This window comes from Ostrinia nubilalis, chromosome 13 (genome assembly GCF_963855985.1).
Source record: "Ostrinia nubilalis chromosome 13, ilOstNubi1.1, whole genome shotgun sequence".
NCBI lineage: Eukaryota > Metazoa > Arthropoda > Insecta > Lepidoptera > Crambidae > Ostrinia > Ostrinia nubilalis.
The window spans coordinates 7536259-7551244 of record NC_087100.1 but is presented as its reverse complement, the minus strand read 5'-3'; the positions used below and the strand labels follow the sequence as shown (position 1 = coordinate 7551244).

At 35.9% G+C, this 14986-nt stretch overlaps 4 protein-coding genes across 5 annotated transcripts; 3 read left to right on the top strand and 1 right to left on the bottom strand.

The window, feature by feature from the left end:
* The first annotated feature begins 107 nt into the window (after positions 1-107).
* On the top strand, positions 108-1024 carry LOC135077494 (large ribosomal subunit protein eL14). Its single transcript, XM_063972047.1, has 2 exons — positions 108-217; positions 454-1024. The coding sequence occupies exon 2, from the start codon at positions 460-462 to the stop codon at positions 958-960; it is 501 nt and encodes a 166-aa protein (XP_063828117.1). The 5' UTR covers positions 108-217; positions 454-459; the 3' UTR covers positions 961-1024.
* A 56-nt stretch (positions 1025-1080) lies between these two features.
* On the top strand, positions 1081-6043 carry LOC135077495 (uncharacterized). Of its 2 annotated transcripts, XM_063972048.1 has the most exons (14): positions 1081-1171; positions 1358-1413; positions 1706-1766; positions 1972-2079; positions 2391-2451; positions 2635-2687; positions 2858-2935; positions 3139-3210; positions 3406-3447; positions 4833-4899; positions 5119-5165; positions 5407-5469; positions 5684-5752; positions 5931-6043. In XM_063972048.1, the coding sequence occupies exons 10-14, from the start codon at positions 4865-4867 to the stop codon at positions 6032-6034; spliced, it is 318 nt and encodes a 105-aa protein (XP_063828118.1). In that variant the 5' UTR covers positions 1081-1171; positions 1358-1413; positions 1706-1766; positions 1972-2079; positions 2391-2451; positions 2635-2687; positions 2858-2935; positions 3139-3210; positions 3406-3447; positions 4833-4864; the 3' UTR covers positions 6035-6043. The 2 variants fall into 2 exon arrangements, with proteins under 2 accessions (XP_063828118.1, XP_063828119.1); XM_063972049.1 differs by lacking the exons at positions 1081-1171; positions 1358-1413; positions 1706-1766; ... (4 more) ...; positions 3139-3210; positions 3406-3447 and adding exons at positions 4271-4320; positions 4541-4579.
* An 892-nt stretch (positions 6044-6935) lies between these two features.
* Positions 6936-14649, bottom strand: LOC135077287 (sperm-associated antigen 6-like). Its single transcript, XM_063971822.1, has 13 exons — positions 14475-14649; positions 13955-14059; positions 12436-12593; positions 12186-12232; positions 12019-12103; positions 11692-11940; positions 11205-11378; positions 10800-10952; positions 10365-10517; positions 9598-9756; positions 8322-8467; positions 7243-7303; positions 6936-7163 (listed from the first exon to the last, which is right to left on the bottom strand). Exons 1-13 carry the CDS (start codon positions 14512-14514, stop codon positions 7092-7094), a joined length of 1602 nt encoding a protein of 533 aa, XP_063827892.1. The 5' UTR covers positions 14515-14649; the 3' UTR covers positions 6936-7091.
* LOC135077493 (DNA-directed RNA polymerase III subunit RPC7-like) lies at positions 8609-9564 on the top strand. Its single transcript, XM_063972046.1, has one exon. It carries the CDS (start codon positions 8781-8783, stop codon positions 9432-9434), a length of 654 nt encoding a protein of 217 aa, XP_063828116.1. The 5' UTR covers positions 8609-8780; the 3' UTR covers positions 9435-9564.
* Positions 14650-14986: the final 337 nt, after the last annotated feature.

Here is a 14986-nt window from a genome sequence, read left to right as displayed (position 1 = left end):
CGAACGAGGTAACCGGACTATGGGTTCTCCTTTTTTTACAACGCTTCCTACTCGAAGATCGCTTTTAAATTAGCTCAAAACTGAGCTACTGGGGTGAATAGAATAGTGATGTGCCTATTTATAAACTGGCAACATTTTTCTTGACAGGTGTCACAATTGTCAATCTTGCGGAAACGATTCTTTTCGTAGGTCTTTTCCACAGTGAAGACGTTTTGAGGTTAGCATAGTTTAAATCTATAAAAATCACAAGTAAAAGCTTTATATTTCGACGTATTTTATGTAAACATACAAGAGCATACAGCTCTACTTTAATAACTTGCCCATATTTTTACTTTACCAAGTTTAGTTGTCAATTGTTGGTGATCGGCAAATCGTGTTATTTACAAGCTCTACTCGTGCTAGCTGTCGTGAATTGTGTGAAATAGTGAAGTGACCTATTTATTTCTTTTGCAGGACGTCATGCCATTCGCAAGGTTTGTAGAACCAGGGCGTGTTGCCCTGGTGGCCGACGGTCCCTTGAAGGGAAAGCTTGTCAGTGTGGTCGACGTCATTGACCAGACCCGCGCGCTTGTTGACGGTCCCGGCAGCGGTGTCGCCCGCCAGCAGATCCGCCTGAACCAACTGCACCTTACAAAGTTCCGTCTCAGCTACCCATTCACAGCCCCCACACGTGTTGTAAGGAAAGCGTGGACAGACGCCAAACTGAATGAGAAATGGGCTGAAAGCCAGTGGGCACAGAAGCTCGCCAACAAGGAAAGGCGCGCACAGATGACAGACTACGACAGATTTAAGCTCACAGCAGCCCGCGTGAAGAGGAATCGCGCGAGAACAGCGGTGTTCAAGAGCATGAAGGTTAAAGCGGCGCGCGCCGGAACCTTCGGCAAGAAGAAGATCCCCAAGACTCCTGCTAAGAAGCAGCGCACCAAGAAGCCCGCCCAGAAGAAGCCGGCTAAGAAGTAATTCTTTGTGTCTGAAAGTTACAGTGTAAGGACAGATAAAATAAAGAATTACTTTTAGCTACTAATTAGTGTGTTGTTATTGTTTTAAAATATCTAAATCCATTGATTTGGCTATAGGTGAGTTTCATGAAATTTGTTTCTTTTTAATTGTGTTTTCTTTACTCAATTTGTTTTCCTTTTCAGAGCAGACGGCGGCATGTTCATCCTGGCAGGTGTGTGTAGTTGTACACTTCTTTGTCCTTTATTGGTTAACCTCAAAATGATGAATTTAATTTTATAGTCTCGTTCGTATGAAAATCAATGATTTCAAACTTACCACTTCACTGATGTTCTTTCTACATTATTACTATACTCATTGTAGTGAAACTTTTCTAATGGTTTCTCTCTTTTGTCTACAGATACGATAATTTGATGTAATAGGGCTGAATTGATAGCAAATGCCACAACTAGAACGGTGAGTCTTTTATTTACTTCATATCAGGTTTAGAGTTACATGTGTTTTTAGATTATTCTTCATCAAAGCACAATTTCAACATCTACAAATACCCTACCAAAGCCGATGTGTGCCTAGATTACAACTGGCATGCGTGACTCTGGATAGGAACATTAGAATACTCTGTGTAGGAAATGTGGCTCATATAGTTGCACTTCCAAGGGTTAAGAGTTGTACAAGTATTATTGGTATATTTACAACATTATGACCTTTATTTCAAAGGTGACTTAAAAGTTTCCTTTGTTTGTTTCAGGTTACACAGTTTTACATACATTTGCAGAACCCAACGTGTTTCAGCAGTTAAAATGAATTTGGTAAGTAGAATACAAAACTTTAACTCATCCAATGAATGTAATTTACCATTCACAGACTTACATTGCAATAAAATGATGAATTTAAATTTAGTCTCGTTCGTATGATCCTATGATTAAAAAATTACCGCTTGACTGATGATATTATTCATTTATCATAAGACAAATTTACCTATATCCCTTATTCAACAGATTTATTTTGTTTTAGGTAAACAGGCCAATATTATAAGAAAATATTACTGAAGGTTGTGGAATCCTTGTGAGAGGTCTTTATTCAGCAGTGGAAGGCATTTGACTGAAACAACAATTACTGAAAGTAAGTTCTTTACACTTGCAGCTTCTGGACTATAGTTAACCATATCCTATCATGTCTCATTTACACCAGCAAATGATAAATTATTTAAAATTAAAGCTGTTAATTTACATACGTACCCTACCAAAGCCGATGTGTGCTCAGACAAGACTGGCATGCGTGACTCTGGATAGGAACATTATCAAACTCTGTGTAGGAAATTTTGTTTGTATAGCCAAATTTCCAAGGGTTAGAGTTTGACAAAAAATCATTGCTGCACAAGTTCACACTTGCTATTTATAAACATGGAATTATAATTCTTTTTTTATTTACAGGGTTAATAACAAGATTTTAAAATTACACCAGCAAATTGATGGATGGTTTCCCAAAGTCGAGGTAAGTTTTATCACCAACAGTTACATTATAAAAAGAGTTAAAGGGTTTTTTAAATGATGTCAAAAAGTATCGCCCCTGTCTGATGCATGATGTTTGATCATTCCTGATTATTTTTAAAACCAATCATCACATTCTACTTTTTTTGAGATAATTGTACTCAATTTGCTTAATTTTTTTTTTCAGGACCTCTAGTCTTCAGGGCGAATGTAATGTGGCTATGCTGGGATATTATTTAGGTAAGTTCTTATCTTTAATTTATATTTCATCATTTTTTGTTTACTCATGATGTTAAGAAGTATCGCCCCTATCTGAAGTCCTGTTGATCCGATATTTACTGAGTCAATCAAATATTTTTATAACATCTACAAATTAAATAACTTTTTATAACTTAGGCTTTTGATTATAGGTTGTTCAGAAGGAATATGATGAGATACTATCTGCCAAAAGATTCCAACAGTTATAGCAATTTTCAGAAATACAAATGGTAAGTGATAATTATTATTTTATCCTTTTCTGATTTTTCAATTAACATAATTTCGTAGTTATTTTATGATGATAAAATTAGTTATCCCTGTCTCACAAAACCATGGGGAAAAATATGGTATGGTAACAACTGAAGCAAATTAAAACTCATTGAGTAAGTTAATAGATTTTTTATTGTCTTTAACATAGTATTTTTATTTTCAGATAATATTTCTTGTTATTGGAGGACCATTTTTTAGAGCATGCATGACACAAAACTCAATACAAAATAAAAAGGTCAGTTTATAAGACAAAATCAAAAATTTTATTATGTCATATCTTTACATTAATGATGATAAAATTAGTTATCCCTGTCTCACAAAACCATGGGGAAAATTATGGTATGGTAACAACTGAAGTTAAATGCAACAATATTTACGATTACTATTTTTATAAATTCACAAAATGCTTAATAAATTGTTTATTTTACAGAAATCGCGGAAGAAAAGGCGAAGCAGATATTATATCTTTAGGGTAAGGTCCACATGAAATACGGATTATTAATTATGTATTTTCAGATTATGTGGTGCTTTTGCCATATTCAAATTCAATAATGTATTTAGATTATTATCGTCAATTTGCAAAGTTTGAAGATTTTATTATTTTAAATGATGACGTAATGTATCGCCCCTAACTGAAATATTGATGATCGATTGTTTCTGATTTGATACTTATAAAGTGACTACTAATTTATATGCATAAGAAATTACAATGAGCTACTTTTTTTCTTACAGATCAAGCTTAGGAAAAAAGAAAAAATGGATCAATGATACATCAAGGCACCATAATTACCCACATAAGGTATGTTTTGATTTTTGATACTGATTTTTTTTTACTAAAAGCTATCTAGTCGAAATTGTGTAATGCCATTTTCAACCAAGCTAATGATGATCAAAGTATCGCCCCTATCTGAAATCCTGTTGATCGATAGTTTCTGAGTGCAATGACTGTTCCACTGATGCAAAGAGATAATCTATTGATGACTAATTTAATGTTTGTATATTGTTTCAGTTTACTTCTGGAGATCAATAAATCCTACATCAAGCAGACTACAAAATGTAAGTGGAATTTGTACTATTACAAAACTAGTTTAAAAAAAAACTTACAGAATATGTATATTATTCATAATGTTAAAACTTCGAAATGATGGTATTTACAAGCATATATCATATCATTATTATGTAGTTTGATGAAATTTTATTAACTGATTGTTTATTGTAAAAGTAGATATCTATAAAAAAAATGTGTGTAAACAAACAGTCATTTATACAAGTAAATCATATTTTTGCAGATTCGTGGTGGGACGATACAGAAATCACAACAGAAGAAAGGAACAGCCATACTTAGGTAAGTTTTTTTTTCTGGATACTAAGATACGCATTTTGGATAGTAAAAAGTAGATAGTAAATCAATATTCAAAAAACTACAATGATGAATACTAAGTTATCCCTGGCTGACAAAATCGTGGGGATATTATGGTATGGTAACAACTGAAGTTAAATATAACAATATTTACGACAACTATTTATAAATTCACAAAATGCTTAATAAATTGTTTATTTTACAGAAATCGCGGAAGAAAAGGCGAAGCAGATATATTTTTAAGGTAAGGTCCACATGAAATAAGGATTATTAATGATGTATTTTCAGATTATGTGGTGTTTTTACCATATTCAAATTCAATCATTTATTTAGTTATTTTCACCAGTTTGCCAAGTTTGAAGATTTTTTAAATGATGACGTAATGTATCGCCCCTAACTGAAATATTGATGATCGATCGTTTCTGATTTGATACTTATAAAGTGACTACCAATTTATATGCATAAGAAATTACAATGAGCTATATTTTTTCTTACAGATCAAGCTTAGAAAAATATAAAAAATGGATCAATGATACATCAAGGCACCATAATTACCCACACAAGGTATGTTTTGATTTTCGATACAATTTTTTTTTTTCTACTAAAAGAAATCTAGTTGAAATTGTATAATGCCATTTTCAACCAAGCTAATGATGATCAAAGTATCGCCCCTATCTGAAATCCTGTTGATCGATAGTTTCTGAGTACAATGACTGTTCCACTGAATGCAAAGAGAATGCTTAATCTATTGATGACTAATCTAATGTTTGTATATTGTTTCAGTTTACTTCTGGAGATCAATAAATCCTACATCAAGCAGACTACAAAATGTAAGTGGAATTTGTATACTATTACAAAACTAGTTTAAAAAAAACTTACAGAATATGTATATTATTCATAATGTGAAAAGTAAAACTTCGAAATGATGGTATTTACAAGCATATATCATATTACTATTATGTAGTTTGATGAAATTTTATTAACTGATTGTTTATTGTAAAAGTAGATATCTATAAAAAAAAATGTGTGTAAACAAACAGACATTTATACAAGTAAATCATATTTTTGCAGATTCGTGGTGTGACATGATACAGAAATCACAACAGAAGAAAGGAACAGAACAGCCATATTTAGGTAAGTTTTTTTTCTGGATACCAAGATACGCATTTTGTGTAGTAAAAAGTAGATAGTAAATCAATATTCAAAAAACTACAATGATGAATACTAAGTTATCCCTGGCTGACAAAATCGTGGGGATATTATGGTATAGTAACTACTGATACATCAATAGCATCTCAAAAAATTTATGAACCAAAAAAGGGATACCAAAAATCTTTTTTTTTTTCAGAGCTGCGAGATCCTACGCATGGGCGAGATCATTGCCATATTCTTCCAGGAATCTCATCATTCATTACAGGTAAACTTTAATTTTAAAACTTGAACCCTTCATAGTTCGTTAATTTATAATGATGATTATCATAAGACAAGCATATATCTAGAATTCTTTGAAGATAAATTTAATCTGATATTATACTTCTGTAAATCTTTGTGCATCATCTGGGAACTTTTTATTAATGTTAACTTTTCTTTTACAGGTTACATCATCATCATAAACCTGATAGCTCTTGGCAGACACCGATACAACCTGATTTTGTTTATTGAAATGTTATGTTATAATTTATCTTTTGAAATAAATTAATATTAATTATTTTTTTCGTTTGTTATCAGTTTATCACTCCCACAACTAGACCACACTACCACAAGCATAGATAAAATTGAGTATAAAATAAATTTAGAATGATCCTAGCATGCATTGTATCGTATTGTGTATTTTCGTGTCCATCAATATGCATTACATAACGGTTGCGGAATACGAATCTCCTGGAACAGTAACTTGCAAAATACAGGTACCCTAAGCCTAGGCGCAGAACACAGTCTTTTAGTTGGGCCCGATTCTAATTAGTATAAAGTGCGCACTTTCATACATAATATCCATATTGATTGCTCGACCCAACTAAAAGTCTGTGATCTGCGCCTAGGCTAAAAACTATCGTATAATATAACGACTGGTAGAAAATACTTTGAATTTATGGAATTTCTTTTACTTTTTTTGTTAATGGCAACACCAAACGGTTCACGTTTTGTAAAGTTTATTTTTGTTAGTGTTGGCACGCACTACGTTGTTCGTATCATTCTTGAATTTTCCCTCGAATAATGCTAAATTAGTAAAATTGTAGTAGTGTTATTGGGTAGCTACTACCTCCGTGTGTCAACACTTAATGAAATAATTTTATCATAATTCCCAAAATATTTTTGGTTTTAAGGGTCTACGTGCAGAAACTTCTAGAGAGCTGGTTAATCATCTCGCAACAAAAAATATTATTTACAGTAGTGAACACGAGCACAAAGCTTTCTTCGAGATGGACACCCAAGGTGTGGATGTCTTGAACCTGTTGTGCAACTCTTTCTACAAGTAAGTATTGATATTTATTTGTGCCCTCCCTTTTTTGTTTGTTTGCTTTGTTTTTTTATATTACCTATGTAATAGCTGGTAAAGTGTATTTCGTTAGTCCAAATGATAAATTTTATTATTTCAGTTACAGAGTAATATGCCAGTCTACCGTTATTGAAGTGTCCAACATTGGTGGACGAACAGACAAAGTGCAAAAAACAATGTGGACTCTCGGGAAGAAGTGAAATTATCGGATTAATATGCAATAAATGTTTATTAATAAATTTACATTGTCCAAAACAAGCTAATTTGCGTTATCAATCGTTAATTCGCTTTGACAGTCGCTAGGTACTCGATCCGTAAAAAGCTCTGGAATCTGTAAAGAGATAGGGTTTAGTTAAATCATATCATTTTTGCTTCAATCTCTGATTGGATTGCTTCTCCCAAATCTTTACCTGTGGAGTATAAGCTTCGACTCGGTCAAGTAAAGAATCCGAATAACCTGGAGTGTAATATCTGAAAAATACAAAAGAAAATTCATTGATTCTCTCTCAGCGTTCTCGCACCTTCAATAGACGCCATTCACCACTGGTAAATTATTGGTCTTTATGGTCAATTTGATGCTATAGGTGTACCAGAATCTCATGGCAAATAGGGAAAATAAACTTTGTTGAGAGCAATACTGGGGAAATTGGAATAAACGATCTTGATACTGTTTAATTTTTTACTTTTATGACTTTAGTATTAATGAACATGAAGTAAGAATATACATTTTAGGTAGGTATGTGTATGAAGAATGTTGTTATACATCGGGTTTTTAACATAGGAAAATGTCTTGAAAAAAAATTAATCGTATTATTACTTTAAGTAACTAATTTTATTATGCATCATACTTTTAACTTATCACTTCATTCAGAACTAGAAAACGATTCTAAGAACTCCACTTGCAATTTCTTGTTCTTCAATAGATGATCAAGATAAAGAGATGAAATCTTTTTCAATTTTCTTTACATGGTCATAACATTTTGACCATTCCTCTGCACCAATTTGTGAGATATACCTGAAAACCCCGATAAAGCAGCTATTAAGAATAATATAAAAAACATAACCCTCCTTGTGTGTGACGTAGTTGGGTAATAAACTAAATGTATCAAAACATTTCAGTCCAACTTACTGTCAACTCGACGACTCGCTTATAATCAAAGATTGACTTTGAATTATGCCTTATTTTACAATTCACATTGAAAACAATATGACTTGCTTGAGCTTTTTCGACTTTTTCACAAAAATAACAAATAGTCAAGAAGAGATTACAAAATTTTTGCAGCGGCTGACAGATGTCATAATTTTCTTTGACAGGTGACAATTAAACCATAGACAATTGCCATATGAAAAACACACTTTTCCAATATTTTTGTTTGCCATGAGATTCTGGTAGACCTATACTTGTAGTAAGTTGATTCCTTCAAGGGCTTCCTATTTGGCGTCCAGAGAAAATAAGCCAAAGAAAAGTAAACAGTATGAATTGTTTTACCTAACAATTTCTTCAGGGAAACAACTGTTGATAATGTTGATGTATTCTTTGAGAGATGTTCCTGGAACGGTATCTATTTCTTGCACTCTTTTTAGTGCCCCAGTTGTAACGAATAATCTTCTAGCTCTGGCATCATTTGGCAAAATCTGGAAAATATTTAAGACAGAATTTATAACAATAAATTAATATTTTATACATTTCATTTTAGGTTTCCACCAACGAACATGTTTAATGTTTATTCCATTGCTTCAAAAGGTTAATACCTAATTAAAAACAAAAATATAACCTATAAATTTGGCAAGTTCTGTCAATGTCAAAAACATGCCGAGCAAATAAAAACAAACTTGGTGTTTGTGATGTGATTGTTGAATTTGATGGTATATTTCTTTTATCATCATTCAGTTTCATCTATAAACAAAACGAGCTGAAATACAGTTACTCGGATAAATCTTATCTATAATGGCAGGCAGAGGACGTGGACGCGGAAGCACTCTATCACTTACTCACGAACAACTTCAGGCCTTGGGTATAGCTCGAGGGGAAACCACTGCTCAAAATCTTGCACCGCCACCTTTATTCCCTAAATTAGAAGCTAAACCTCTGCCACTAGTGAGTGATGCGACGACAGACTACATGCTAATCGTGAAGGATCAATTCATAGAATATTTGCACGATTCACCAGCGTATGTTAAGGTCAAAACACGCACCGATGGAATAGAAAGGTACTCGGATAAATACAAAGTTGCATTAGATGCTAAACAGGACAAAGTTTTGAATTGTGTATGGAATAATTTGCCAGCGGAACTCCGACCTCAGGCCAGCAGGACACGAGTGGCACGAAAGAGAAAACTTGAAGACCCAGAAGAAATAGCAAAAAGATTACAGACACTAGAGAGTAAAGAATCAATGGAAGAATCGGAAGAAACTACAGAGAATAATGAAAATAAAGATAAAGCTAAAAAGGAGGTTGTAAATGATGATGAGGAATTAGAAGATGAAGAGGAACAAGACGAAGAAATAGATGATGGCACAGATTATGCTAACAACTACTTTGACAATGGTGAAGAGTATGATGAGGAAGATGACAATCTTGATGATGGTCCAGTTTATTAATTGGTGACTATTTTAAAAATCCCACTTTATGAGCTAGACTGTGGTATTTATCTTGATATAATGTAAAAAGTTAGTTTTTATCAGCTGATAATATTATAGTATAAAGTATTTGTTTTTATATTTACCAAAATACTTTGTTTTATTTAATTATGATCATAATTACCTTTGCGTATTGTGCTAGAACATATTTTAGTATGCATGCTGGGGCAGCGTGGAGCAGTGGCTCCAGGGCAGGCCTGTGCAGGCAGCACTGCAGCGCCTGCTTGAGGGCACAGGACGTCCGTGCACGCACCTCTCCAGATGACTTTGGATTTGTGTATAGCTGTAAAATACGTAACAAAGTTATAATCTAACTAAGCAACAAGCACGTTAATATACTGCATAATATGTGCTATTCGGAAAAAAAAAACAGTTTTCTAAAATTTGAATCCAGTGTCTAATAAAGCTGCTTCAACTTAATTTTTACGTTAGCTATAAAATAGTATAGTAGGTAATTTATCCTAACATGCGCAATAGCATTTTTAGCAAAATTGATACTCCTTACAAGTTGACAGGACAGTACTCATGACAGAATGTATTGTCCGCGCCAATAGTCTTCGGCAATTAGGACAGTAAAGTAGTAGAGAATCCTCAACATTATTTAGATTTGCAATCAAATATGTTTACTCAAATCACTACAAACAGTGCATTATTCAATGGCTATCTTTTTATTAGCGCTCACCAGCTGGCGCCACTGTAGACTAAAGTCCGCTAGTGGCTAGTGGCTCCGCTCCGCTTGCAAGATGGCGCCAACTATGTACCTTGCAAGATGGCGCCAACTATGTATCTAGCAAGATGGCGCCAAATATGTACCTTGCAAGGTGGCGCTAACTACCTAGCAATATGGCGCCAAACTAGCTTGCAAGATGGCACCGTCTGCATGACTTGTACCTGTAGCAGCCTGGGCAGGGCGTTGGCCACGGCTATGGCCAGGCTGTGCTGCGGCGAGTGCTTGGCGATGTGGCCCAGCGTCCACGCGGCCGCACACAGCTCCGCGTCTTCGGCTTCCACGTTTTGCAGTATCTCTACCAGAGGTGGAATCGCCTGAGTACATTTAACTTGTTAGAGTACCTATGGGATATACTTAGCTATAAGATATTACTGGCAGGTGAGGGGATGAGCTCGTCACTGAGTTAACTACATCTGGCAATTGGGTACAATTTGGGTTGTCAATTTGGCTGACTGTGAGTGAAGATAGATTAATTGGTGATGACGACAGCAGAAGCGTTCATTCAACCGACCCACTTGCTCAGGGTTCAGATTTTCGTAAGTTTATGTGAATAAATAATTTTTGATTTACTTAAATATGTGCGGTTGTGCACAAACCTTAGCTTCAATGACAGCCATGGCGAGCTGGTCCGACTGGCCGGCGATGAAGCCAAGTGCCATGCACGCAGGCACCCGTGCGCCGCCCGTGGCCTCCGACAACAGCTCCACAAGGGGACCGCAGCCCCCGGTGTTTACCACAAGTTGTGCTAGCTATGATGATGGGAAAATAAATAAGGAATAGTATATTGTATACCTACTCGTAGTAATAGGTATTTAATAGTATGTTTTTTCGCTTATTAACGCTTTTCGGCGTAAGCAAGAACCTCTGCCAGCCAAAAAATTACAAAAGTTTACAATATTTTGTCGCATGTTCTAAAGACAGAATAGGTACATTGATACGACGAGCCAGCATCTTATCACCGAGTGAACATGCTGCGCTGATTATGTAATTCCAAGTCTTACATCAACAGAGTGTTTGACAATGTCGCGCAGCAGAAATGCGGCGGCACGGCGCACAGGAGCAGCGTCGTGCCCGGCGTGCAGCAGCGCCGGTGGCAGCGCGCCGCCCGCCACCACCGCCTCCGCCAGCTCCGAGCGCGCGCCCGCCACGGCGCCAAGTGCGCATAGTGTGCTGCGCTAAAGTGATAATGGTACTAAGATATCTTACTTATGTAACTTTTTCAGATTTTTAATCTGTAGGTAGTTCATCAATATCTTATGTAAGTACTTACTAAATTGCCAGTTTCGATTGGCGCGGCCTGTAGAGGGTAGTTTGAAATCATGAAAAACTTTCATCGAAAAGAAAATGTAGGTAGGTAAGGATTTTAGATACGTTTCTAAAGCTGTGATGATAAAATATGGCTTTATAAAAGTGGTTTATCAGGGTGAGTAAGTAGGTACGTCACCTGTCTAGTCTACCTAGAAAATATTCTGTTACATTAAATTCTACCTTCAGTTTAGGATCTTGGTTTTCCAATCCACGTACTAAATGGCATATAGCGCCCGCGTCCACCACAGCTTCAGGTTTGTGTTGCGCCAAGTCGACCAGCGCTCCAGATGAGATCTGTTTTAGACTCATTTCTGGTTCTTGAAAAGCCAACACGAGCAACGGCAGCGTGCCCGCATCCACCACTAGTCCAGCCAGTTGCTCGCTATGCTTGCCGATATAGCCCAGGGCCCAGGCGGCATTTTCTTTCACCTAAGTATTTGTATCATAGTAGGTAATATAGAAAATTACTTAATGACTGTTTTTGAAATAACTGCGACCTCGTCTTACCTGGGTATCAAAATCTTCAAGACACGATACAATATGCTCTAAAGCTCCAAGACGAACGATTGCTGATGCTAACTCTTCATTGTGCCTAAAAATTTTAACCAGTTGTAAATTAAATAGGTAAGTTAACTTCGCGTGAAAATCATAAGCGGAAACCAAACTTTTCTTACTTTGCAACCGCTCTCATAAGGTACAATGCTGACCGTTTGTAGTAAACCTGTGGAAAATAGTGTTAATTTTAGAAAATGAAGTTTACTGCCGCTGGAATGTAGAATTACCAGAGTATCTACCTAAGTAAGTATAGCGCTAATTACACGAGTGAAACTAGTCCGTGTAGTAAATACCTAATAGGTAACTAACCATAGCTACGCTCTATCTATGCCCCTTCATCAGCAGTAATAACTCCCGGCTAATGCTAACATTGTACTTGTTGAGGTTCTCCAGCGTGATGGTGAGCATTCCGCCGTTGAGGATCTGGCGGGCCACGGCCTCGTCGTGTTCTGCCAGCCGCGCTGCCGCCACCACCGCACACTGCCGCACTGTGCTGCACGCGTCTGATAGCAGCGGCCGCAGCAGCTCTGGGGTTAGCATGCAGTTCAGCTACTAATTGAAGTTAACTTGGTAGATGCTGGCTACCCAGACAGGAGTTGCAACAGTGAGAATGAGAGGAAATAGATCCTTTAAAAACAGAGTTAACGACCCCCGACGAAATAGCAATAATATGGTGTGCCAAAGGCAGATTGGCGCGCCGCCCTACGCCACCACAGCGAACTGCCGCACCATGTCATGTGACCCATAGCAGTTGTTGCAGTCTACGGTCAGCAAGCAGTTCAGCTATGTATCGAAAGTAAATAGCTTTCTTTCTAGAAAATATACATTCATAATATTGTCTTGAAGATTGGTATTTGGAGGCTTCCGGCGACTGGGACCGCAATTAACTGGGACCGCGGTCCCAGTCGCCGGATCCGTAAAAAATAAATAATTTTCTACCGGCAACTGGGACCACTCGTAAATGATAATTAAAATCAAAAATGTACAGTCAAACGAAATTTTTTTAGGTGTAATAATTGAAGAAAAATCCTTTTTAATTTAAAAACATCATTTATTTATATAAAATATTTATTTAAAAAGGGCTACCTGACCTTTAAATCGACGAGGCTTTAGTCAACTCACACTGCTCAAAACGTATACCGCGGGATTAATTGTCCACATGAATACTTTTATTGATTTTCTTTTGTCATCTCATACCGCTTGAAAGAAAAGATAAAATACATTGTATTATTTGAAATATTTGTACATTCATGAATAAAAGTGTCTGGGGAAAAAATTATACGCCATAGCTTGGTTATACTGATTTAATAAAAAAATCTGTCGTTTGATTTATAGTACTTATAGTAGATTTATAGTGGATTTATAGTAGATTCTAAGGGGAAAAATAATAAGCATTAAAATATGTTGTACTACATAAATGAAATTTAGTAAATAATAATTTACTGGTAGAAAATGCTTTACAGTATTCAGTCCAATATTAGTATTTGTATGTAAAAATGGCCCAGCTTAATCTACTTATTGCTAAGCGCATAGTATAAAATCATGTCTAGAACGAGTCAATGATATTCATATAAATAATTTAGAATTTTTTTTCGTATGACTGTACCGATTTTGGCTTGAATAATATATTTTTCTAAGTTATCTACGAGTGGTCCCAGTTGCCGGAAGAAAATTATTTATTTTTTACGGATCCGGCGACTGGGACCGCGGTCCCAGTTAATTGCGGTCCCAGTCGCCGGAAGCCTCGGTATTTGGTACCTGTGTAACGGATTTCCGCAGGGGGCGATACTAAGCATCATCGAATCAAACTCGTTTTGTTTAATACGCATCTATGTACGATCTACCGTAGCACCCCTCCGGATTTAGAAACATTATTTAATTAACTTGCCTAACACTCCGGCACTCTGCAAACATTTCACATTGGTAGCCCTCGTTGCCAGCTCCGCCATTGTTTGAACAAACACTAATCGGGCTTTCTGGTATGTTTCGAATACTGAAATTAATATAATATTCATAGCTAATACTGGATTAAAGGCTTGGTACAGTCGTCAGCACATATTTTTTGTTGCCAGATCGTAGTTATTAGATACAACACATAAGATGTCGTAGTGTTTAGCTTATGTGCCGTCGTCCGTACATGTTAGTTTAGTGGTTGTGTCTCGCTCAGTCCTGGGTTCACAAAAAATAAACGTATTAAGACCAGCTTCTAATTTTTTACTGAATGATTGGGGATCAGGATTCTGTCACACTAAAGCTGTGCAATGGTAATACGATTAAAAAATCTACATAAAAAGTAGTAGGTTGAGTAGAATCGGCATATCAGATTAGAATCAGATCAGCCTGCCTTCAGACTTAGATTGACCATGATGTCAGCAAATAACGAGCTAACAATCAAGATAAATATTTACCCAGCTGAATGTTCCTAGGACTGCTCATGGAATGACTCATGGTGATGTGCTCTCAGTAAACAGGGTACAAAAAATATTTGTTTACGTATTTCTCGACGAGTGTTTTTAAAGTTTACAAATTTGTCACGTGTCTATTTCGACAGTGCTACATTCTATTGTTTTTTGGTAAACCAAAAAGTTTTCCTCTACACAGATCGAAAGTAAATAGTTACATATTTATAATTTTTGGCTATGTATTATTATTATAAAAGCGCAATCTAGACGCAATCGGTTGTACTAAAATAATTACTTAATGGAACCTCAGGTGATATAATTGTCCACATACAATTATAGCGACTAATAACTATAATTTGTACTACGTGCACCAAAGCCACTTAATTCTTTAATTTTACGGTCGCCGGTCTTTTGTTATGCAAGGAAACAGGGCCTGAATGTTAATATTCTTTTCTATTGCTAGCAGGCGTTACGTGTACGATGGAAACATGTTATAAATAATTTAGGTACGGCGGGTA